Genomic DNA, 27,155 nt, shown 5'->3' on the forward strand with positions numbered 1-27,155 from the left:
ACATTGGCGGAATATGGCGTGGTCGGTCTCTGTTCGTCTCTAAATATATCGGAGGGGAATCTTGTGGAGGTAATGCCGTTGGCGGTATAGTAATGCACTATTCCCGAATCAAGTCACCCGCGCGCGATTCACATTCGCCTCCACGCCAAAATGTCCCCCCCCCCACCCCCCGAGATTCAGAGACTCGCCCGCGACTGCAGCGCCCCCCCCCCCTCCGCGAGGGTTACGGAAATAATTCCATTAGAGCTTTGGTTGGAGAGGGGTTTGAAGGGGGAGGGGGGGATAGTGCTTGCTCAGACATGTTTCTCGCGGGGCGGGCGAAGTTTTCCCGACATTCGTGTGTAAGTATCTTCAGTCTCTGTCCTCAACTCGCCGACGATAACTCTAGTGGATTTCATTCGTCCATATCAAAATGAACGCCGCTTCAGGGATCATCCCGACATTGTTCCTTGTGATAGTCGTAGCATCGATTCAGGTAAGTCAAAGTAGTTCCGGTTTCACCTCAATCTAGACAGAGGTTCATTGATTATTCGAAAAACAGACAAAATTGGTTATTCATAAATAGAACAACTTATAGAAATAATGGTTGTTGAATAAAGAGATAACTTCTTTTACCTCTAACACTTTGGAGGGAAGTTATGCGTTTTATACTTTGATTCTTCACGGTAACTCCCATTATCAATAGTAGAGAAACAAATCACGCAGGGTGACCAACTGAACGTTCATCTACCGGGTGTCCATAAAGTAACTGAAAAGTGGGTATAACTTTTGAACAAAAAAAGATAGAAGGTCGCGGTTTGTGGCATTCTTCATCATCCAAAAGGGGAAATTTTTCGATGGGGGGCTTTTCCTGGTGGACCCCCCTGGGGGGGCCCCAGGGGGGGCAACTTCAAAAATTCAAATGGCAGCCCCCATTTTTTGAGACATGATTAAAAAGAACTTAAAAAGACAAGAAAAATGGCGCAAATAAAATTAAAATCGGTTATTTCGTTCAAAAGTTACAGCCGGTCAAAGTTTTAAATTGACCACTTTTCAAAAAATCGCCGATGAGCTCCAAATTATCGGAAAAACAAAGACAAACCGGGAATGAAAAGTTTGAAAAGTGCTTTTTAGGAAGAGGAAAAACAACTGACGTTGTCACAAGTCTGGATGGCATTGTTTCAAAATAAAATTTCGGAAAATTCAACATGGCGGCAAATTTGAGGAAACGCAAAAAATGAAAATTCCAGAAACTGTTATCTTTCAAATACCCTCTAGTTTAAGGAAATCAAAGGTATCAACTTTTATTCCTTTATTTGGCCAAGTAAGAGCAAATTTGCTGACTTAAAAGTTGTCAAGCGGGGCGCCTTCAATCGTTGGAGTATGCGACATCACAGGATTAAGTGTGCTGTCGAAAAATGAAGCCGATGTGAAAAAGCGCTCCTCCTTTGGGATGCTTTAGAAATGTTTGAGGTCCTCCTCCTCAAATTTAACGAGAAAAAAGAAGAAAAGTAAAATTTAGCAATTTTTGCCCACAAACTTGGCGAGCCAAAAAAACATGATTTATCCTGGTGGGGTAGGGGCGGTGGACATTTTTGACATTTCTCTCTCTGAAAATTAAAAATCCAAGAATAATTTTAATTATCTAACTCCTGGCACTCCCGTTCGGCAAGGAGGATATCTGCTACGCTTGTAATTCCGAAGACGCCGTTCTACTCTTGATTATTATCTGAATTGAGATTATCTTATTGACAGTCTCAACCTTACGATTTGAGACACCAATCTTTTCGGTAACATCTGATGCACTATCTGATCGGTGACACGGTGCAGCGTAGCAGATATCCTCCTTTCCAAATTGGAGTGCCAGGAGTTAGAAAATTAAAATTATTCTTGGATTTTTAATTTTCAGAGAGAGAAATGTCAAAAATGTCCACCGCCCCTACCCCACCAGGATAAATCATGTTTTTTTGGCTCGCCAAGTTTGTGGGCAAAAATTGCTAAATTTTACTTTTCTTCTTTTTTCTCGTTAAATTTGAGGAGGAGGACCTCAAACATTTCTAAAGCATCCCAAAGGAGGAGCGCTTTTTCACATCGGCTTCATTTTTCGACAGCACACTTAATCCTGTGATGTCGCATACTCCAACGATTGAAGGCGCCCCGCTTGACAACTTTTAAGTCAGCAAATTTGCTCTTACTTGGCCAAATAAAGGAATAAAAGTTGATACCTTTGATTTCCTTAAACTAGAGGGTATTTGAAAGATAACAGTTTCTGGAATTTTCATTTTTTGCGTTTCCTCAAATTTGCCGCCATGTTGAATTTTCCGAAATTTTATTTTGAAACAATGCCATCCAGACTTGTGACAACGTCAGTTGTTTTTCCTCTTCCTAAAAAGCACTTTTCAAACTTTTCATTCCCGGTTTGTCTTTGTTTTTCCGATAATTTGGAGCTCATCGGCGATTTTTTGAAAAGTGGTCAATTTAAAACTTTGACCGGCTGTAACTTTTGAACGAAATAACCGATTTTAATTTTATTTGCGCCATTTTTCTTGTCTTTTTAAGTTCTTTTTAATCATGTCTCAAAAAATGGGGGCTGCCATTTGAATTTTTGAAGTTGCCCCCCCTGGGGCCCCCCAGGGGGGTCCACCAGGAAAAGCCCCCCATCGGAAAATTTTCTCTTTTGGATGATGAAGAATGCCACAAGCCGCGACCTTTTATCTTTTTTTGTTCAAAAGTTATACCCACTTTTCAGTTACTTTATGGACACCCGGTATATTATACATACAGCTACAAGCAAAATCTTGGAAGCACTATTTCTGACGAACTGCCGGACCGATAAGGATGATCTGTACATGTATGTCATCTGTAGTAGATGTAGATGTGCAAAAAATTATGAAACCCCGAACTTTTAATGTTGTAGAGCTTTTAAAGTTCATGTCACATTAGTCCAATGTTAGTAGCGTGAGAGATATGTCGTTTCCGCTAGAAACGTCAAGGTGTGGGATTCTACCTGAGTGACTTGAATAAACAATTAAACAATGGAAAAGCTCGTGAAGGGCTCCTCATTCGAAGAGTTGAGGAACAGTGCATCGCTCAGGGTTCAAGGTTCAGGGTCCAAGGTATAAGGTTTAACTCAATTTTTCCTGCATTCTTCCGGCTTCGATTTGTGGCACTGGTCAATTTACTTGATAGCTGAATTTTTACTAATATTTACAGCAGATAAACAGCAGATACAAAGTGAGAAGGTAGGCGCTGCGTCGCGTCGGGACGGACCAAATATTATTAACTCTTAATGGTCGAAATCCGATTTTTTTAAGCGCTTAGCCGATAGGCGGCGCTTTTTGATTTCGACCTGCCACTAGAGCTCTAGTATAGTAGGGCGCTCAAGCGGTCAAATGGCGCACCAACTCATCGATGCACGAAACGCCATTTTAGATTTTTTTTTTTTTTGATTACCTCATTATACTGAGCCGATGCATATCTTTCAAAAACTAGATGGTGGGAAGCGTGAATAGAGTTGAGATAGAGGCAACGGACCAAAAGAAAATATACTACAAACTAAATTTAGGTATTGCAGGCAATATAAGATCAACGACAAACTTGAATACAGACAAACTTTATTGGGGAAGGCTCGGTGGCCTTGATAGCTTTTTTTTTTCAGATAGCTTTCAGATTCTAGAAGTAGAGTGTCTACCGAGTTATTTAAACGAAAAATAAACAATTCTGTTCAGCTGCTGGAAAACAAGTCGATTTAATGGTATTTCGGGGCTAACATGCAAATGAACGATATAAAGGAAAAATCGGCAAAATCGCACGACGTGGTCTCTTTGATTTTTTTTTTTTTTTTTTTTTTATTCGCACAATAGAAATTTTGTACAATAATCACTTTTAGACTTCATATAAGTCTTTTAAAAGCTTGTCTTAATTGTCTAAATAATATTAAACTAATTCTAGATACATTTTATAAAAAGCGCTACCTTTATAATATTAAGGAGAAAGGATAAAGACAGATTTACTTCAAAGTAAAAAGGCCTTATTAATTTATCTGTGTAGAATTGGGCGACCGGACTCGGTCAAAGCCCGAAAAACCTCCGATTACGTCTTAAGAGCGTAGGGAGGCACGTGTGGTTTAACTAATTAAGGAAATTTTGAGAAACCCTGGATTCCAAGCTCATAGGGCTTGCGACGTCTTAATCTTCGACCACATCGGTCCCATTCCAAGAGCTCAAGAGCTTCAGGGTTGGGGTGCCAGTGTAGACGAAATTCGTATGCAGCGTACATCTTGGTGATGTAGTCCTCCACTGAATCAATGTTGAGGTCCGTGTGAATATCTACATTCCTCTCGTACCATTTTGCTTTAGTAATACTTCTCAGGATCTTCATTTGCATGATTTCTATTTTATCTAAATTTGACTTGGCTGCGCAACCCCACAATTGGCAACCGTAACTCCAAACAGGCCCCAAAAATGGTTTTGTAGAGGAGCAACTTGATATTTAGAGATAACCGTGACTTACGTCCGATGAGCCACTGCATATTGGAAAATTTCAGTCGCAATTGTGCTACTTTTTTTTAATATGGTTGCCCCACTTGAGCCTGGAATCCAGGTGAAGTCCAAGATATTTGGCGACAGAGTCGTGTGGAATTTTATCTTCTCCTAAAGAAAGCGGGATGTGAATATATGGACGATTAGTAAAAATTACTTCAACTGATTTTGAGGCATTTAATTTTGTTTTATCTCTCATTGTCCATTTATTTATTTTATTCAAGTGTTGCTGAGCTGTATGACGTGCCTCTCTATAGCTTTTAGACAAGGCCAGCACGAGAGTATCGTCGGCATAAACTCCCAGTTTTCCCCTCCTCCCAGACTGTGGGATGTCTGTGGTAAAGAGAGAGTAGAGAAGGGGGAAAGACAGGAGCCCTGTGGAACCCCCGCTCGTATTTCTCTGAAACCTGATGTTGTGTTTTCATATCTGACTCTGAACTGTCTTCCAGTAAGAAAGGACGATAGGAGCTCCACATGGTTACATGGGAGCATGGTGAAAAGTTTATCGACGAGCCTCTCATGCCAGACTCGATCGAACGCTTGTGCTACATCAAGAAAAACAGCCACGCAGTATTCGCCCTTTTCCAAAGAATCTTCGATAAATTTAGTGACACGGTGTAATTGATCCACTGTTGAATGTTGAGCCCTAAAGCCAAATTGGGCATCAATGATTAAGTTATTTTGCTTTACAATTTTATTTAAACGTTTTATATAAAGTTTTTCAAATAATTTTCCTATGACCGGCAGTAAGGAAATTGGTCTATAAGAAGCAGCTTCTGCTGGTGGTTTGTCTGGCTTTAGAAGAGTAAAAATTTCGGCCATTTTCCATTGCTTGGGGATATATTTGCAACGAATGACTGCATTAAAAATAGCTGTTAATTTCATAATTGCTTTGTTCGGCAGGTTTTTCAAAATAAGACCTGAAATTTTGTCATAGCCAGGAGCTTTTTTGGCTTTAATTTGACCTTTAATTTCTTTGGTTATCTCAGATGGAGAAATTGTTTTGATTTTTACTGGTGGTATTTTCCTTGATTTTCGAGTTTTTGATGAGGACACCTCTCTCCGACTGTGCGGTTCGGAGTGGGGATTGTCAGTGGAACTCTCATTTTCTGAATCTAAGGAGGGTGCGGCAATATCGTTGTGTGGCTGGAAAGCCATTTCGAAATGATCCGCTAGCCGTTCTGCTTTTTCCAAGTCTGTTTCAGCCCAGGTGTTACCTGCTTTTTTAAAAGGAAATTTAAGTTGCTTGGGTCTTTTTAAGTACTTTGTAGCTGCCCAAAGAGAGTAATTTTTGTCAGCATGTGGTGAAAATGATTTTACGAAATTTTCAAATTTGTAATTTAGAAATTCATTCATTCGTTTTTTGACTATTTTGTTTAGTCGATTAAAATGTGCTTTATCCTCTGGATTTGAGGAAGAGACAGAAATGCGGTTTGCTTTTCTTTTAGAACGAATTAGTTTCAGCAGATCCTTGGGGATAGCATATGGCCTTGAATTATTAGTAGCCAGTGGGGTGTTAGCTTTCGCACATTGTTGAATGTGTTCCACCAACAATTCCGTCTCCCTGTCAATATCCGCAGGGGTGGCAACTGGAATGTTGTTGACTATTAATTTTTCCAAATCTGAACGAAATTGTTCCCAATTTGTCCGTTTAGAACAGATATTGGGAGGTCTCTCATCTAAAACAGGATTACTAAATATAGCTAATAAAATTTTTACATGACCTTGTAAGACTTTCATGGGGATAGTATCACATGAGGTTCTATCGACTATGTTTAAATTTTGATAAATAAAGAAGTCAATTAAATCTGGCTTGTGGCCCGGGACATGAGGGTAATTTGTCGGCTTTCCTGGGGTGATAAAATTTCCTTCAGTTTTATTTACTGTTGCAAGTAAAGATTCCCCTTTAGGATTTGTAATCCTGGATCCCCATCTGGGACTCTTTGCATTCCAGTCTCCACCCACAAGATACGTGGGACCCAGTTCTTCCAAAAAACCGATATAATCTTCCATTGATAGGACATTACCAGGTGGGGTATAGAGTGAGGCAACATTAAAATTGCCTATATCTGCATGAATGCTTATTACTACAGCTTGAAAAGCTGGAGTCTCAATCAATTTTACCAGATTATGTTTAAAATTTTCTTTAATAATAATGGATGACCCACCTCTGTGTTTGTTGGCTGGGTGCAATGCATTATATACTTTGTACCCCGCAAAGTACCTTTTATAATCGGTTTTTGTGAACCAAGTCTCTGCCACGAGAGCGATGTCCACATTAAAATCTTTAAGCGTAACGTTGAATTCTTCGGCCTTTACCCGGGTCAGTCCGCCGCAATTCCATGCCATAATGTTTAATGACTTGCAATTCGTCTTTGCTCGTAGCTTTTTAACATCATCGAAATTGATTTCTGGATAATTTTTCTGTTGAGACATTAAAAAATTCGGATTAGTCAATGAATCACAATTCAATTTAAAAAAGTCATTCATTTCTTTATTTATATTTTCTGGTTAGCTTAAGGTTTACTCACTTTCTCGGTGAGAACTCTGAGCTGAGCATTCAAAGTTTCTATTGTTTGTAATAAGACACCGATCAGAGCGGCGGAACTGTCTCCTGCGCCCTGTGTTGCCGGGGTAGCTGTATTGCCTGATAATGCTTGAGCAAAAGTCCTATCTAATTTCTTTGGAGGAACATGGGTTGGTATATTTTGCCCTAATATCGGAAAACTTTTTTGATCAGGGGAGTTTTTCTTAGCTTGGAGTTGCTTTTTTCGTGCAATTTGAAATTCTTTCGCGAAGGGACATCCGGGATAACTTGCGGGATGACCGATCGCGCCACAATTTACGCATTTTGGATTTAAGCTTCGACCTTTGAAAGGGCACGCAGGAGATAAATGTTTGCCTGCGCATTTGACACACCGTGGATTTTTTCTGCAAAAGTTGTGAGTATGCGGAAAACACTGACATCTTCGGCACTGTGGAACAATCTTATTATCTATCTTCATTGGCTCTATTTTAACAATAGTATGAGCAATTGCTTCGATCTTATAGATGTTTTCTACTGATTCTGAATGGTCAAAATCAAGTTGATGAGCTGGTATTTTTATGAGTTCGAATTCCTTGTTAGGTTTAGCATTTGTGGTTTGATTTTCAGATGTTGTTACCAAAGGGGTAGTTTGAAGGGGGATAGCAGATTGAGGATCATAAGTATCCGGCCTTGATAGCTATCACAGAATCACAGATATGGGGCTGATTTAGATGTCACTCAGAGTGAGTTGGGTCTGAACAAATCGGTTGTGGTCCGATAGGACTCAAAGATGTCAAAAGGACACTACACTACTTTGACTACAAACTTCTTAAGGTTGGACAAAAAGATAAATAAACTCAGCTGGAGGTGAGACTAATGATGATGCTGGTGATGAAGCCGGTCCAAGGGTTTTGTTCAGAGAAACAGGATGTACAATAATCAGCAATCTAAATCAGCACAGGATAGCAATCTAAATCAGCACGGGATAGCAATCTAAATCACCACGGGATCCGCATGATCCTGGATCCTATAGAAAAACCCTGTTGAAATATCGAATTTGTATAGTACAAAAAAACAGGAATGAGACCTAACTTGGTGCTAGGTAAACTCAAAATGGTTCCACATTCGATAGAGCAGAAGGCTCAGAGAAATCTTATGGGTGTTTGACACATTGATTTGGGACAGACTAACAATTAGGAAAAACATGCTTTACGTGATCATGGAAGGCACTGAGTACAAAGTACGAACTGCCTGGTCAGACGGACGCAGGCCTAGGGCTAAGTTAGGTCCATGTGCATGATCAACTATCAGGAAAACTATAGCTAAAAATAATACTGGGGAAACAGCTCTGCCTTAGGGGCTTCAGAATAACTAAATCTGCAGGCTCAGAAAACCTAAGTACTGAAATTCTACTAAACAAGGTTGCGGCTCGCTTTAGGCCAGCATGTACTGAACTAGGCCAAAGTGGGCTCAGAGATAAGACTAGAAATAACAGAATAATCCTGCAAATGAGAAAAATACACAAGCATAATAAAACAAAGAGCTCTCAGGGCTCATGCAGTCTCATCTGTTAAATAAATAGGAAAGGCCAGCGTAAGTGAGATCAAGTACTTTACGTTCACAATCAGAAGGAAAACACAGTGCTTAGCTTAGCACACCTGAATAATGCTCGCAGCGCATCTCAAAAGTAGGAGCTTGACAGTTTGGCCGAGAGAGAACATGGAAACATCTCCTTCTCTGAGTGAGAATAACAACTAGGCCTAAGGTCTATGCAACAGGAGAAGGAACCAGTTTCTGAGGTTGCCGAGGAGTTCGGTAACTAGGACCAAAAACTAGGTCTCTGCGACAGGCGATCAGATCAAAGAGCCTCCATGCGTTCTCCAGGCTAAAATGAACAAGTTAGATTTGCTAGAAAAACCGACATTCTTGTGCTGGGAAAGAACTGAAAATGATATCCTTGAATTGAGGTTCTAAGAGATCTTTGACGTTGGTAGGCTACTTGGTTTAGGTATGCCTTGGGCAGAATCGCCACGAGGCTGGAAAGCCTAAAAGCTTAAGATAAGCTCAAGATTCACATGTCAAACTTACCCAAAATGGGGTTTGGAAACTGCGATTTTAGCAAAAGGCGGCTAGCATTGCCCTTCCAGGTGCAGGTCTCAGGCTTCCAGGTTAAGGGAGATGCTCAGATGTTGAGGAAAGACGATGATTAAAACTTGGCACCAAAAACTCTCGGTCGGCTGACACACAGAGATGAGAGAGAAAAGTGGCCGGACACAAGGCCTGATCACGAAAGTAGAGCGCTACTGGAGAAAAGTGAAGGTGAAAACTAGGGTTTCGGCGTTAGCCGCGAGAGAGCGCACCAATGCTGATTCTGATTCTTGCAACTTCCCAGATCCTGAGAACTCAGACCAATTGCAGCAAAGTAAAGTTTAAAAATAGCCCGCGAATTTATTTACTTTCAGATAGGGCATTGTAGGATGGCACATCACTCCCCCTCCCATCGAAAGCTTATCAAAAGAACACACTGATTTGTCTGATGCAAAGACAGAGTCTCCGCTGAGTTGTATCAGTTCTGCCTCAAAGGGCGATACATTCTAAGAGAGCTCTTCTAAGTCATCAAAGAAATCAACACAAGAAAACAACACTCAAGACAAAAGGAAAAAGGGGCAGCCGCGACCAGTAGGTACCAGCCAGTTGTATCCACGAAGGAAAGCGAAGCTCCCTGTCGGGACCTCAACAAATAACTTAAAACTAACGAGAGCCTACTCTCAATCCGGTAAAACCACAAAGGGCCTAGGTCTGAGACCTAATGGCAAATGAGCTAGATTCGAGTCAGACAGCCCAACGCCGAAGATTATAGTGGTTGGTCTTACCAAAATCACAACACCCTAAGAAATTATCAAGGGGACACGAGATCAAGAAATAAATTTTTGAGCTTTACCTCAAACAGGAAGTAGCTCCTTAAACACAAATAACTCAGAAATTAAGGACAAATTCGCGAAAATTAAAATTTCAAAAATCTTTCTGAAATTCAAAACCTTCCTGAGGTTTGAATTTTCGAAATTCCAGGTGAAAACTCAAAATTTAAGATTCATTTCAAAATTCAAAGTGAGACTTCAAAATCAAAGGTGAAATTCCAAAATTCCAGAAGAATTCGAACTTCATCTCAAAATCACTCATCAAAAAATTCTGAAAATCAAACTCTCAAAATTTCGAGCAAAGCCAAAAATTAGGAGAAGTCAGTAGACAAACTAAAAATTCCTTCTATTGCTTGAGTAACATAAACTGTAGACCTCAAACAAGTCTGAAGCTTGAAAGACAATGAGAGAAGCAACATAAATTATGGGACCTCAGTCTGGTGCCAGTCAAGAAAGAAAAAGATAGAAATTGAATTCAGATTCTCTGAGAAGAGAAAGAAAATTCTAAAATTTTATAGGTGTCAGGTGACGAACTTAAAATTCCTTCCATTGCTTGAGTAACATAAGCTGTAGCCCTCAAGCAAGTCCGAAGCTTGACTGATCATGAGTGAAGTTACAAAGATTGCGGGACTTCATTCGAAAATTCGCCAAGGAAGAGAGAGAAAAAGGGGAAAAAAAAATCCTAAGAGGCGTCAGGTGACAAACTTAAAATTCCTTCCATTTACTTGAGCAACATAACCTGTAGCCCTCAAATAAACCCGAAGCTTGACTAATCATGAGTAAAGCTACAATGATTGCAAGGCTTTATTCGAAAATCAGCCAAGGAAGAGAAAGAGAAATGATCAGGACAGCAAAAGGGTAGTAAGCCCTAGCCAAATTCACATTCAAGAACCTATCCCTAATTTCTTTAACTTAGTCAACTAATATCACGGACAAACTTAAACAACTAAAATTAAGCAAAATCTAAACTAAAGACAAAATCAGGTGATTTTGGGGACTGATTTGCGGTCAAGAACCCCAGGGAGTTTGCCGCAAACAAACTACCTTCAAGAAAAGTCAAAATCGGCAGGCAGACCAACCACTAGTCAATGATGGCCAGGTATAAACCTGTCATTCCCATCATTAACTACACAAGGAAATAAACAATGAACCCCACAAAAGACCACAAAATCACAAGTTATATACAACAAAAGGGAAAAACATTTCGATGAGAGGAGATGTGTTGTCCAGACACTTCAACACACAATTTACTTTAACATCTTTAAAAAAAATTTTACTGGTTTAAAATTTAGTCTCTGAAAGATTAAGACTGAAATGCATAGAAAACTTCAAAACAGATCGATCCACGGACCTCTGGGTTATGGTCCAAACAGCTATAAGCTGACTTGACAAGATGTACCTGCTGCTTTAAAATTCTCCAAAAACATTACTTTGACAGTAAAAATTTTAAACCAGAAAATCAGAAAATCACCTAACTCTGAGCAAAACCTAGTTTATTAAACCATAAATTACAAAATTACATAACACTGAGCAGAACCTTAAAATATTTAAACGAGACACCTGGAAACCTGATTCTAAAATTTTCGCCCTGAACATAAAAACACTAGACACACATACACACAAGAAAATCCTTGGTTTTCGGGGTGACAGCAATTTCCACAATCCTGGGCAAACAGCCTCAAACGGAAATTGCTCCCACCTGACGTAAACCTTGGAAAGTTTGCTTTCTCCGAGAAACAAAACCAAGAAAAATTCGAGACGAGAATCCTCCAAGACACTTACGCTGCATGAAAAACCTTCAACTGGCTGACATGAGCTATTCGTTCAAATTTTCCTGTCTTTGGGTCGACAAGTGCTGCGGTGACTGGGGTTCTAAATTCAGAGATCCTCAAAGGGCCGTACCAGCGTTGAGCAAGTTTGGCCATGAATTGCTTCATCTTCTTACTTTGGGGATGGGTTTTGACTAGAACAAGATCATTTACCACGAAGGGATGTTGAGTTCTAGTTGCATCGTATCTTTCTCGCTTGCGCTCATGGGATTGAAACATTTTGGCTTTGGCTTTTTTCAAAACATCAACTGCCTTGGATGGGTCATCAGGTAATAACTCATTAAGAGACCAGGATAGAGACAAGGGATGATTTGGTTTGAAAGAAAAGAATAGCTCAAAGGGAGTACAACCATGGGCCTCATGCTTAGTGGTGTTTAGAGCAAGTTGTATCCAAGGTAAACTGGTCCCATGTTGTTTGAGCATTAGAATGATAGGCAATCAGAGCACTTTTCAGATTACAGTTAACTCTTTCAGAATTATTAGCTTGGGGGTGGTAAGCAGCAGTGTAGATATGCTGGATATTAAAATTTACACAGAAATGGTGAAATACGCCTGCTCTAAAATACTTGGCGTTGTCAGAGGTAATAAATTTTGGAAAACCTACAGATTGAAAAATGCACTGCAATTCCTTTACCGAATTTTGGGCAGTTGCATCGCGCGTTGGAGCGAGCCAAATGAAGCGAGAGAAAATATCGATGCAGACTAAAATAAATCTGTTGCCAGATTTTGATCTAACTAGTGGTCCCATATAATCAATATGGATTTTCTCCATCGGTCTCTCTGGGATTTGGGAGGCTAATTTACCGAAATGGGTGTTTTGTGCGGGTTTAGATAAGGCACAAATTTCACAAGACTTGACTCTTTTCTCGATGTCTTGCCGGAGGTTTAGAAAGGTGAAATATTCTCCGATTTTCTGAACTGTTTTATAACAACCAAGGTGACCACCTATGGGGGAATCATAATAATACTTGAAGACCAAAGGTATTAATGATTGTGGAAGAACGACTTTAGGTTGTTTGGTGCGAGCTTCTAAACAGCATAAAACACCTTTATTAAGAGAAAAACGTGGGAAAGACTTTCCATTTCGCAAATTAATAATTTTGGGACCAAGATCTGGGTCTTCAATTTGATGTTCTAAAATGTCGGTGAAAGCCACAGGGAAGGCTGGCAAATCGATTTTTACGACATTGATTAGGTTGGCAAGTCGCAGGAGGTCAACAAAATTAACAATTATGGGCTCTTGGTAGGCCTCGGTATCTTCCGGGTAAAACATTCGAGAAAGGGCATCGGCAGTAACATTGGTTGTCCCTTTAGTGTGTTTGACTTTAAATTTAAAAGCTAAAATTCTTACTACCCAACGAGCAAGGCGACCTAGTTGTCTTGGATGTGCAAGAAGCCAAGTCAGAGCTTCATTGTCACATTCCAGAAGAAATTCTTTATGTTCTAAATAAAAACGGAATTTTTCAAGCGCAAAGAGCACTGCTAAACATTCAATCTTATAGGTTGAGAATTTAACCTCTTGTTCAGTTAGAGTGCGAGAAGCAAAAGAAATTGGAAGTCGATCTTCCTCTACAAGTTGTGAAAGTACAGCACCTAAAGCTGCTCCAGGTCCATCGCTCTGGACAATGAATTCTTTCTCAAAATCTGCAGTCTGAAGGACTGGAGGCTCCATGATGGCTCTCTTTAAATCACAGAAGGCTTCCTCTTGTTCAGGGCCCCAAATGAATTTGGCTCCTTTACGGCGTAGCTGATTTAAGGGCAGGGCGTGAGCGGCAAAATCAGGGATGAATTTGGAATAAAAATTTACCATACCAAGAAAACGGGCAATGCCTTTAGGATCACGAGGCGGGTCAAAACGCCTAATGGCGAAAGTACGATCAGGATCGATTTTAATACATCCTTTAGAGAAGAGATAGCCTAGATAACCAAATTCTTTTACAGCAATTTTTAGTTTCTTGGGATTTAGAGTAATGCCGGCATCAGCAAAACGACGAAGAACTTCATCGAGCACAGCCATCAGTTCTTCAAAAGTTTCAGCAAAGAGAACGTAGTCGTCTAGGAAATTAACCAAACTTTTGAAACGCATATCATCAAACATAAGATTACCAAGGCGCGTTAAAACTTGGGCTCCAGTAGCAAGACCGAAAGGAATGCGATTCCATTCGTATAGACCAAAAGGTAAAGTAAAAGCTGTGAAAGGTTTGGAACGTTCCGTGAGTGGAATTTGATGGTATGCAGAATTCAAGTCAAAAACGCAAAACCATTTGGCTTTGCCGAACCAAGAAAACGCCGTGTTTAAATCAGGCAAGGGAACAGCTTCAATGTCAGCTTGCTTATTCAGAGCGCGATAATCAATAACCATCCGATAGTCATCTCCCTAAGGGACTAAAAAAGCTGGCGAAGAATGGCTGCTTTTGCTGGGACGAATGACGCCTAGATCTAAAAGCTTATTGATAAGATTCCTTATGTGCTCCATTTTTGGAGGTGACAAACTGTAAGGACATCTTCTGACAGGCGTGGTGCTTGTCATTATGATATCGTACTCTAGAAGATTAGTGCAACCTAATTTAGCTGTTAACACATTAACATACTTCTTTAAAATTTCCATTACTTTTACTCTTTGCTCGAGGATGAGATGGGACGAGTCGATAGATGAGAGCTCATCCTCTTGGACTTCTTGGTACCAATCAGTGATGGCAGAGATAAAATCAGAAAAGTCGCCGATAAGATTCCAGTATTCATCGTCAAGTTCTGGCTCTTCAGCAACAGGTGAAACTGGTTTGAAGCAAGTAAGGGGCAGAATTCTCTTCTTTTTGAAAAAGTCAAAATGAATTTGGCCGCGCTTAGAATCCAGAACTAATCCAGTATGACAAAGGAAATCAATACCTAAAATCATGTCGCAAGACAAGGTAGGAGCTACAAGGAAGGAAAAATCCCAAGAATAGTTGTGAATTTTAAAATGGAGGACAATCTTTTTGGAGATTTCCATTGGGGCAGCTGCAGCTGTATAACAATCCATTTTATAATCTTCGACACTTTTAACACAACGATTTTTAGATAATAGCTTGAAAAGCTCACCAGAAATTAATGAACGAGAGGCTCCTGAATCGACAAGACTAGAAACTTCCAAGTTTCCACAAGTAGTCTTAATGAAAGGCAAGGGAGTGCGAGGAGTTGCTGACACTTTGTACAAATCAATGTTTTCTTCAGCAACACTGAACACCTGGTCTCCACTCCGTAAAACCCGGTGTAAATCTAGTTTTTTGGGGCCGCTCGGTTGGGACAGAAACGAGAAATATGACCTTTGGTTCCGCAAGTGTGGCAATTATAATCCTTCTTTGCACCTTGCGGTTCGTCAGCAGGGTGGCAAGTCAAGTTCAATTTCAAAATTCCCTGACTTTTCCCTGACTTTACAATAAAATTCCCTGACTTTTTGTAGGCAAGAGACCGCGACTTTTTCTGAATACGATTAAATTTCCTGACTTTTTAAAGTCATCGACGCGCAGTTGCACTCAGAATGTTGTGGGTAAATTCGGTGCTGAATAATTGAATGAATTATAGCCTGGAATGCACATCTTTAACTTATTTTGATAAAAAGAGATAACCATTTCACAATCAAAGAAAATTCAGAAAAAAAAATTACACACAGTTTGCACAGTTCAGTTCAGCACCAGCACCACTTCATTTACGATGTTAGGTTAGGAGGATTTCACCGCCCAGCCATGCAGTTGCACCAACCTTACATGTTTTCTACCAAAACACGGCAGATTCGAACGATGCATAGTATACACCACGATCTGCACGGACCTGACTCGAGGTTATTAATAAAATTGTTTTTATTGGTACACGGTTGTCAACGATTCCCGATCCGCGCGTGTTTCTGTTAGTTCCCCCTACCGAAAGCCGCCGGGCGCAACGAAATAACCGACAGGATCCAGACAGGATCATTCTTTTAGTGTGCATAGGTTGGTAAGTCACAACGATGACGGAGGAGTGGGGGACCGACGAAAAGGAACGACACCCAACGGAGTCGGGCGGAAATGACCGATCGTGGAACACTGTCATAGAATAATAAGGCTACGCCTATAGAAAGGACACTCTCGCAGATTTCATGACGAAGAAGAAGAACAGGGACCTGGAGCTCTTGAGCTGGAGCTGGCGGGTATTGTTTACATTCAGAATGAAAATGGCGGCAATAGCCAACTGTAACACTCTAACTGTAGCTGATCACATCTGATTTTATCAGTCATCTGGCCAGCATGAGCACGACGAGGCTGTGGAAATCGTTTCCGTTACATTAATTTTGGTACTCAAACTCTTTTACTCTGTGACGGTGACTTTTACACTTACAAAACATTAGACTCTTCGTTGGCACCACTGACTACATTTCGCAACCCTGCAATTAGCTGGGCCCTACTATTACATTTGACAACCTTGCAAAGAGCTGGCGGGTTCAGAAAAGTATAGGGCAACGGGACCTAACCAAACCTGGACACAGCAGGCGAGAGTCACAACGGCCACTTACGCGAGTGCCCCTTCTATAGGCGTTAGCTTTATTATTCTATGACACTGTTGCCATGTGGATGTGGAGGAGGGACGGAACTCTGTTTGCTACGTAATGTACACGTTAGTTCATAAGATGCGCTGATGCGCTACGACAATTCCCTGACCGCGGCAATAATTCCCTGACATTTCCCTGACTTTTCCCGGTCACTCAAAATTCCCTGACAATTCCCGGTTTTCCCGGTTTTCCCTGACGCTTGCCACCCTGGTCAGAAATAGGGGCAACAGGGGGTGGAGGAGTTGCCGTATTCGGAGGAAAAGTAGTAGACACTGGGGGATTTACAGCATTGACAAATGGGCGCATACCTTTGTTGGGCGCGCTTGAAGTAGAAGGCAAAGAAGTGGTAGGGGTCGCTGTCTGTTGCACTTTTCGCTGTGAGTCAGCAAAAGTACGATCCTGTGCCACCAGGCTTAATTTAATAAGATCAGCAAAGGTAGAAGGTCTCTCTTGGAAGACAAAATGACACCTTGTTGTTGGATGAATATTAGAAACTATAATGTCCACTAGCTCTTTTTCGGGTCGTGCATCTTTCATCACTCGGGCTTTCAAATAGATGTCATGAACTCATGAACAAAGGCATTGAAGGTTTCCGTGTCCTTTTGGAATCGATCAACTAGGTGGGTTTTTAGGTGGCGCCCGACACACGGAGGCAGAAGGGCTAATTGGTGGAAGTAATCGAAAGAACCGTTCGAAGACAGAGTAGAAGTGATACATTGGGATAAGGGTGAACTCGTGTAAGCAAGTATTCCCTCTAGAAGATCGGAATCTTTACAGCCTGTTTTGTCCTGAATTTGAAGGACTTGAGACAAAAATTCAACTAATTTTTAGGAATTCAGACCATCTGTTTCCTTTAAGGTTTTCAAAAGATTATCCATAGGATTTCTCATTTTACTATAGACTTTAGAATTGCGGGTCCATGTGGACTGCATTCTGCTGGGAAGGTTCCAGCTCGCTGGAGGGTCAGTTTGATAGAGAGGATTCTCAGAGAAAACATTAGGATAAGAGGCATCTGGGGCATAGTCCACAAGAGGCATTGAAGCAAACGCTGAATTTGCAGGAGGTTGCTGAGGTGCTATAGATGAAAACAAGGGTGCAGAATGTACAGGTTGATAAGGTATCACAGGAGAAAACAAGGGCGCAGAAGGGGCAGACTGCTGCTGGGGTAGAATTGATGAGAACAAGGGCGCAGATGAGACCTGTGGAGGCAAACTGGTAGAAGGGATAGAAAGGTAATTTGGCAACTACTGGGTTGGAGTAATAGGAGGAAACAACTGTGCAGAAGAAACCGGAGGCAAACCTGAAATTTGGGCAGTATTCTTTGGAGTAAACTTAGCTGGAGCAAAGGAGAAGGTAGATGAGCTCCGAGGCCTAAAAGATGCTAAGGTTATTAGAGAAGTAGCTCTAGGACGAAGTTGGGAAAAACCAAAAGATGGAGCTGCACCGGTCACAGGCATTGCCATTGATGAAATAGGGGTTGGTGGGCTGCAAGTCACAGTGTGTGAGGAACCAGGGCTGGCAATGAAAGAAACAGAAGGGACTGACGAGACAATAGAAGTGGCGACTGAAGAGTCGACAGATGAGACAAAGGTCGAAACTGCAGCAGCGACTGCTGTTCGAAGCTCTTCAATTTTGGAGTTGAAGGCAAATAAAATATTCTGGGTTGATTGCAATTGACCCTGACATTGTCAGCAATGTCGCCAGATAAAGATAAACAGTTCAAATTGTTCCGTCGAGCGATGTTGTGCTCTAACTGAGCAATAATATCTCTCTCATGGTTGGAGAGGAGACTAAATTCAAAATTAGAGATTTCTCCAGAAAGGCAAAGAACATCTCCTTGAACCTCGATCAGTTCCTGCTCAGGATCAAAAGATCTAATAACCATTGGGTTTGGGCTAATGCCCAAGTCCACAGCAGCGCGAAGCTCGGTAAGCAAATGGTGAGCGTCGCCATCTTCGCCTAGCTGGCGAACACGAAGCTCATATTTTAAATGATGAATAAGAAGAAGATCAGGACAGCGAAGATAACTCATCCTTGAAACTCAATCACAGCAGCAACAAAAATACCAAAGAAATTTTCACGGAAAAAGCAAACACACAGCATACAAACAAGCACAGAACGACAATAAAACAACCTAAGGGGAGTTCAGTAACATTAACTGCTTGATGCTGTGCAACTTAAAATTAGAGCTTAAAATTAAAACTTACTATGAGCAATACTCCTTTCCTAACCTAAAAGCCTGAAACATTTACAAAAGTTAACATAACATACACATAAATAAAATTCAAACAGGTACAACGAGTTAATTCAATATTGCCATTCAGCAATCAGAACATTAAATTCAGAACATTAAATCTGCTAGGATCAAAAAGTTTGTCTCTCTAATACCATTATCAGAATTGTCAATTCAGAAAATTAAAGTTGATCGCTCTGCTACCATTATGAGCCGATGCATATCTCTCAAAACCTAGATGGTGGGAAGCGTGAATAGAGTTGAGATAGAGGCAACAGAAAGAAAATATACTACAAACTAAATTTAGGTATTGCAGGCAATATAAGATCAACGACAAACTTGAATACAGACAAACTTTATTGGGGAACGCTCGGTGGCCTTGATAGCTATCACAGAATCACAAATCACAGAATCACAGATTTTTTGGCGCTTGATATATTATCACAGATATGGGGCTGATTTAGATGTCACTCAGAGTGAGTTGGGTCTGAACAAATCGGTTGTGGTCCGATAGGACTCAAAGATGTCAAAAGGACACTATAGTTTGTTTCACGTAAGCTGAGACTTTTTATTCGGCATTAAAATCCGTAAATGGCAACGCATCAGTCCCGAACGCGGTGACCTGACCGCTCGCCGGCCACCCTCTTTTGTTCAGCGACGAGAGGCCGGCAACCCGTCCATTGTGAGGGTAGGAACAATGGGCACCCTTCATCCCTCCTTAATGAGCCCTAGTACCCGGACCCAATTTTCTTTCTCGTTGAAAAATTAAACTTTTAGCGTGAAAATTCAGGTCCAGGGGGAAATTTTGATGAGAATGAACTAAAATTTCATTCGATTATCTTAATTCTTTAATTTCATCGAACCAAATCGCGACCAACCACAAGAGCCGTATATCGGGTAAAAATTAAGATAATCGGATGGAATTTTAGTTCATTCTCATCAAAATTTCCCGCTGGACCTGAATTTTCACGCTAAAAGTTTAATTTTTCAACGAGAAAGAAAATTGGGTCCAGGTACTAGGGCTCATTAAGGAGGGATGAAGGGTCCCCATTGTTCCTACCCTCACAATGGACGGGTTGCCGGCCTCTCGTCGCTGAACAAAAGAGGGTGGCCGGCGAGCGGTCAGGTCACCGCGTTCGGGACTGATGCGTTGCCATTTACGGATTTTAATGCCGAATAAAAAGTCTCAGCTTACGTGAAACAGACTATACACTACTTTGACTACAAACTTCTTAAGGTTGGACAAAAAGATAAATAAACTCAGCTGGAGGTGAGACTAATGATGATGCTGGTGATGAAGTCGGTCCAAGGGTTTTGTTCAGAGGAACAGGATGTACAATAATCAGCAATCTAAATCAGCACAGGATAGCAATCTAAATCAGCACGGGATAGCAATCTAAATCACCACGGGATCCGCATGATCCTGGATCCTATAGAAAAACCCTGTTGAAATATCGAATTTGTATAGTACAAAGAAACAGGAATGAGTCCTAACTTGGTGCTAGGTAAACTCAAAATGGTTCCACATTCGATAGAGCAGAAGGCTCAGAGAAATCTTATGGGTGTTTGACACATTGATTTGGGACAGACTAACAATTAGGAAAAACATGCTTTACGTGATCATGGAAGGCACTGAGTACAAAGTACGAACTGCCTGGTCAGACGGACGCAGGCCTAGGGCTAAGTTAGGTCCATGTGCATGATCAACTATCAGGAAAACTATAGCTAAAAATAATACTGGGGAAACAGCTCTGCCTTAGGGGCTTCAGAATAACTAAATCTGCAGGCTCAGAAAACCTAAGTACTGAAATTCTACTAAACAAGGTTGCGGCTCGCTTTAGGCCAGCATGTACTGAACTAGGCCAAAGTGGGCTCAGAGATAAGACTAGAAATAACAGAATAATCCTGCAAATGAGAAAAATACACAAGCATAATAAAACAAAGAGCTCTCAGGGCTCATGCAGTCTCATCTGTTAAATAAATAGGAAAGGCCAGCGTAAGTGAGATCAAGTACTTTACGTTCACAATCAGAAGGAAAACACAGTGCTTAGCTTAGCACACCTGAATAATGCTCGCAGCGCATCTCAAAAGTAGGAGCTTGACAGTTTGGCCGAGAGAGAACATGGAAACATCTCCTTCTCTGAGTGAGAATAACAACTAGGCCTAAGGTCTATGCAACAGGAGAAGGAACCAGTTTCTGAGGTTGCCGAGGAGTTCGGTAACTAGGACCAAAAACTAGGTCTCTGCGACAGGCGATCAGATCAAAGAGCCTCCATGCGTTCTCCAGGCTAAAATGAACAAGTTAGATTTGCTAGAAAAACCGACATTCTTGTGCTGGGAAAGAACTGAAAATGATATCCTTGAATTGAGGTTCCAAGAGATCTTTGACGTTGGTAGGCTACTTGGTTTAGGTATGCCTCGGGCAGAATCGCCACGAGGCTGGAAAGCCTAAAAGCTCAAGATAAGGTCAAGATTCACATGTCAAACTTACCCAAAATGGGGTTTGGAAACTGCGGTCTTAGCAAAAGGCGGCTAGCATTAGTAGCATTGCCCTTCCAGATGCAGGTCACTATGACTGGACTAAAGATAGCTACAACGGGCCTCAACTACAATGGTCCCACTACCCGGTTACAGTGCTCCGCCGCACACTAGGTCCGGTACATAGAGAAAGAAAAGGAGGTGTTTGCATTTCGGGCATCTTGGAATTTTTTGATGACTTGATGACGTAGCGACGTCCCCTTCACGCTGAACGTCGCTGTGACGACCTACGTCATAAAGTCGTCAAAAAATTCCAAGATGCCCGAAATGCGAACACCTCCTTTTTTTTCTCTATGGGTCCGGTATGGCTACCTGGGATCTTGAATGGGCGTTCGATTCAGGGTTCTTTCTTCTGCTAACTCACATACTCTTCCTTCATCCAAATATTCATTCATATTCTGACTATTCTGGACTACGCCACCGAGCAAATATTGGGTGATATTATCATACTATTATTATTATTATACTATTTTTTTTATTAATTTTTTTTCATTTTTTTGTCTCACAAGATTTCTCCTGGTATTGAGAACCCGAGACGAGTTACCTAAGGCCTTAAGGACAAAGGTTTTGTGTCCTGTACATGCCAAAACCATTAAAAATTTAAAAAGTTATTATTCTTTAATTTCTTTAATGCTATAAATCACGAGGAGGGGGGACGAAAGCGGAATATCGCACCAATCATCGGGGAGAGGGCAAGGGGGGGGGGGGGGAGGAGGGGCCTCAGGTGATGTGCAAAAGATTTGTGCGCGGATATTCGTACCCACCACTCAAACCAATATGCTCAGAGAACAAAAATCCGTTGTTAACGTGAAAAGTCTTGAGAAAATTACGGTTTTCCCGAGCAGCCTCGTATCAATGCCCTATTACCTACTACGCATCGGAGGGGTTTCCGGGAAAACTGAGGATATGTGCAAAAGATTAGTGCGCGGATATTCGTACCCACCACTCAAAGCAATATGCTCCGAGGAAAAAAAACCGTTGTTAACGTATAAATTCTCGAGACAATAATGGTTTTCCCGAGCAGCCTCGTATCAATGCCCTATTCCCTACTATGAATCCGAGAGCTTTTCCGGGGAAACTGGGGTGATGTGCATATTATTTGTGCGCGGATATTTCTACCCACCACTCAACGCAATATGCTCCGAGGAAAAAAATTCGTGGCTAACGTGAAAATTCTTAAGAAAATTACGGTTTTCCCGAGCAGCCTCGTATCAATGCCCTATTCCCTACTATGAATCCGAGAGCTTTTCCGGGGAAACTGGGGTGATGTGCATATTATTTGTGCGCGGATATTTGTACCCACCACTCAACGCAATATGCTCCGAGGAAAAAAATTCGTGGCTAACGTGAAAATTCTTAAGAAAATTACGGTTTTCCCGAGCAGCCTCGTATCAATGCCCTATTCCCTACTATGAATCCGAGAGCTTTTCCGGGGAAACTGGGGTGATGTGCATATGATTCGTGTGCGGATATTTGTACCCACCACTCAAAGCAATATGCTCCGAAGAAAAAAATCCGTTCTTAACGTGAAAATTCTTGAGAAAATTACGGTTTTCCCGAGCAACCTCGTATCAATGCCCTATTACCTACTATGAATCCGAGAGCTTTTCCGGGAAAACTGGGGTGATGTGCATATGATTCGTGTGCGGATATTTGTACCCACCACTCAAAGCAATATGCTCCGATGAAAAAAATCCGTTCTTAACCTGAAAATTCTTGAGAAAATTACGGTTTTCCCGAGCAACCTCGTATCAATCCCTTATTACCTACTATGAATCCGAGAGCTTTTCCGGGGAAACTGGGGTGATGTGCATATGATTCGTGTGCGGATATTTGTACCCACCACTCAAAGCAATATGCTTCGAGGAAAAAAATCCGTTGTTAACGTGAAAATTCTTGAGAAAATTATGGTTTTCCCGAGCAACCTCGTATCCATGCCCTATTACCTACTATGAATCCGAGAGCTTTTCCGGGAAAACTGGGGTGATGTGCATATTATTTGTGCGCGGATATTCGTACCCACCACTCAAAGCAATATGCTCCGAAGAAAAAAATCCGTTCTTAACGTGAAAATTCTTGAGAAAATTACGGTTTTCCCGAGCAACCTCGTATCAATCCCTTATTACCTACAACGAATCCGACAGCTTTTTCCGTGGAAACTTAGGTGATGTGCATATTATTTGTGCGTGGATATTTGTACCCACCACTCAACGCAATATGCTCCGAGGAAAAAAATTCGTGGCTAACGTGAAAATTCTTGAGAAAATTACGGTTTTCCCGAGCAACCTCGTATCAATGCCCTATTACCTACTATGAATCCGAGAGCTTTTCCGGGAAAACTGGGGTGATGTGCATATGATTCGTGTGCGGATATTTGTACCCACCACTCAAAGCAATATGCTCCGATGAAAAAAATCCGTTCTTAACGTGAAAATTCTTGAGAAAATTACGGTTTTCCCGAGCAGCCTCGTATCAATGCCCTATTCCCTACTATGAATCCGAGAGCTTTTCCGGAAAAACTAGGGTGATGTGCATATTATTTGTACCCACCACTCAAAGCAATATGCTCCGAGGAAAAAAATTTGTGGTTGACGTGAAAATTCTCGAGAATATTATGGTTTTCCCGAGCAACCTCGTACTAGGGCATTGATACGAGGTTGCTCTGGAAAACCATTATTGCCTCGAGAATTTTCACGTTAACAACGGATTTTTTTCCTCGGAGCATATATAGCTTTGAGTGGTGGGTACGAATATCCGCGCACAAATCTTTTGCACATCACCTATGTTTTCCCGGAAAAGCTCTCGGATTCATAGTAGGTACTAGGGCATTGATACGAGGTTGCTCGGGAAAACCATTATTTTCTCGAGAATTTTCACGTTAACAACGGATTTTTTTCCTCGGAGCATATAGCTTTGAGTGGTGGGTACGAATAACCGCGCACAAATCTTTTGCACATCACCTACGTTTTCCCGGAAAAGCTCTCGGATTCATAGTAGGTACTAGGGCATTGATACGAGGTTGCTCGGGAAAACCATTATTTTCTCGAGAATTTTCACGTTAACAACGGATTTTTTCCTCGGAGCATATAGCTTTGAGTGGTGGGTACGAATATCCGCGCACAAATCTTTTGCACATCACCTACGTTTTCCCGGAAAAGCTCTCGGATTTACTGTAGCCGATACGGTTTTTGTGTGATGATGACGTCGGAAAATCGTGAATCTTCACACAATTTTCTCGCTTACAACGGCATTTTTTCTTTCGAGCGTACCTAGTGCCAGGGTCAATATCTACCAATGTCTGTGCAAACATTATATGCACATCACCCAAGGTTTCCCGGAAAAGCTCTCGGATTTCAAGTATTGTCAGGTCGTTTCTCAATATCGAGTAATTTTTTGATTTCACTTAGAATTTAAATTATTTAAAACATTTTTCAATTTTGCTTTTAAATATAACATTTACTGTATTCAAGCAAGATAGTATGTGTTGCTGACTTTGGTCTTTGGCCCGTCAGTGATACTTGTACCGGAAGTGTTCCCTCTTCCGAGTTAAAAAAAAAAAAAAAAAAAAAAAAAAAAAAAAAAATTAATTCTTAATAATAATCTTATAATTTGTAAGAATAATAAATCTTTAAAATTTTTAATGTTTAGGGCATGAAAAGGAACCAAGACTCTATTCTGCGACTCGTCTTGGGTTCTCATGTGTTCTCAATAGCAGGAGAAATCCTCTGAGGAAAAAAAAGGGAAAAAAAGGATAATAAAATAAGAAGAATAATGAAAATACCTAATAATATCACCCAATCGTTGCTCATTGACTTTTCATGCCCCCAAACCGAATGGACATGCAGCAGTTTTCCCTTGGAAAAATTATTTCCTCGTTGTAGGTAAGGAATATAGGTACCCGTTAAGAACAGAGAATTTTCCGAGATTTTCCGCGGTGACCTGATGTTAATTTTTTTGCTTAGTTGGACTCCTTGGATGCTCCCGAGTTGGTTTCAGCCCCCAAACCGAATGGACATGCAACAGTTTTCCCTTGGAAAAATTATTTCCTCGTTGTAGGTAAGGAATATAGATAGCCGTAAAGAATAGATAATTTTCCGAGATTTTACGCGGAGACTTAATTTTTTTTCTGCGTGATCGGACTCCGAGGGTGCTCTTGAGTAGATTTCAGCCCCCAGACCGAATGGACATGCAAACAGTCTTCCCTTGGAAAAATAATTTCCTCCGGGGGTTGTGGGGAGGGTTGGGGGGGAGGGGGTGTTAGTGAGATTTTTGTTCCAGGTTCCAGGCGTTTCATTCCATCGAAGAGATTCGTAAGAATTCCTCATGATTGTCATGATTGAAATCATAATCTACGGCCATTAAGGTATTCGGAGAAGCTCTTCAATAAATTAACTAATCTTTCCTAGTAATTGTTCTTGGGGGGGGGGGGGGGGGGAAGGGCGTCCAATAGTTCTTTTACAATGTTGAGGAGTCGAATGGAGATGGGGTCGCCTGCGTGGAATAGCATTTGGCGGGACCCGAGCCCAGTGTGCGGCGGAGCGCCGTACCCGGATACAGTGCTCATTGTAGTTGACGGCCGTTGTAGCTATCTTTAGCCCAGTGACACTATGGATATGGAATGATTTCCGTAACCCTTGCGCGGGGGAGCGCTGCAGTCGCGGGCGGGTGACTGATTCGCGGGGGGGGGGGGGGAGACATTCTGGCGGGGGGGCGTATGTGAATCGCGCGCGGGCACCACTGTTGTGCGCGAGGGTGACTGATCCGTGGGAGGGGGGGCAGGACATTACCTACAACGGCATTACCTCCAAAAATCCAACATGGTCGAGCGAGAGATCGAAACTTTGGCAATGTGCCCAAATCGATCGGTCGAGGTTTCGAGATGTAAGGCTGTCTCGAATTTTACGATGTTGCCAAACCAAAAAGTAAGCATGAGATTTCTTTATAGGTGTTTCTCACTTTCTACCACTGTCGATGGTCTGTGTCGGTCTGTGTCTGTGAGATTGTGCGAGTTGTGAGATAATCTGATAATCGCATCGCTCTCGAAACATGAGCATGAGCGTGAATTAAGAGTTAGAGGTTAGAATCCATTGAGTAAAATTGGTAGAAATGTATGTATTCAGAGTCGGACTGGCGTAAAAAAAGTTAGGCAGCTACTAGGATTTTGGGGCCCCTGGCGTAAAAACTGGGCCCCTATGGGGGGTCTGGGGGGTCGCCCCCCAGGGATGGAGGGGGGTCCGGGGGTCCTCCCCCGTAAAATTTTGAAAATTTAACCCCTGAAAATAGAAGTTTTAGGCTCTTTTCGTATTGAAATTTGATAAATAGCGCCTCCGAAAATGTCACCTATTTTTTAGATATTTTTTGAAAAATTCGGCGATTCCTCTTGTTGATAAAGAAGCACATAACCTCCTCAAACTTTTACGCAGGGGCCTCTGCTGGTATCTTTTCAGAGGCCCCGCCTCTGAAGTTACCTTCTCCCGGCTGCAGGGCCAGTAGGGGCGCCTCAAAAAAGAAGTCATTTTAAAGTGAGTAACCTTCAAAGACCGGAAAAAAGAGCTTTCGAGACCCGGAAGGGCCCCTGAAAGTGAAACCCTTTTTTTCGAGCCCAGGGTCAGGGGCCCCTGCTGACATCTTTTCAAGGGCCCCAGAAGTGACCTTCTTCGGGCTATAGGGGTCTCAGGGAAAGAGTCATGCTGTTTAAAGTAAAAAACCCTTAGAGGCCGGGAAAATATAGCTTCGAGGGCCGCTCCAGGGCCCTTGAAGCTCATATTTTTCGATCGCTGAGGGGCTCTTGCTGACATCTTTTCAGGGGCCCCTGAGGTTACCTTTTTTCGGCCGTAGGGGCCTCAGAGAAGGTGTTATGAGTTAAACCCTCAAGGACTGGAAAAAACGAGGGTTTTTCAAGGATTCGTTTCATTTATTGAAGAATAAATTCAAGGATTTTTCACTTTTTCATGGATTCACTTCATTTATTGAAAAATAAATTCAGGAATTGTCGGCACGGGGCCCCTGAGCCGACAATTCTTAGGCAG

The 27,155-nt window shown here is 41.6% G+C and overlaps 1 protein-coding gene across 1 annotated transcript in view; it reads left to right on the top strand.

Annotated features, from left to right (window-relative positions):
* The first annotated feature begins 260 nt into the window (after positions 1-260).
* The window catches only part of LOC109041727 (uncharacterized), a 120,351-nt gene continuing 93,456 nt past the window's right edge, over positions 261-27,155 (top strand). Inside the window, exon 1 of the mRNA XM_072296139.1 lies at positions 261-475. Coding sequence (XP_072152240.1) covers positions 413-475 — 63 coding nt within the window. The 5' untranslated portion in view covers positions 261-412. The remainder of the gene's footprint in view (positions 476-27,155) is intronic.

Source organism: Bemisia tabaci, chromosome 2, assembly GCF_918797505.1.
Source record: "Bemisia tabaci chromosome 2, PGI_BMITA_v3".
In the NCBI taxonomy this organism is placed as follows: domain Eukaryota; kingdom Metazoa; phylum Arthropoda; class Insecta; order Hemiptera; family Aleyrodidae; genus Bemisia; species Bemisia tabaci.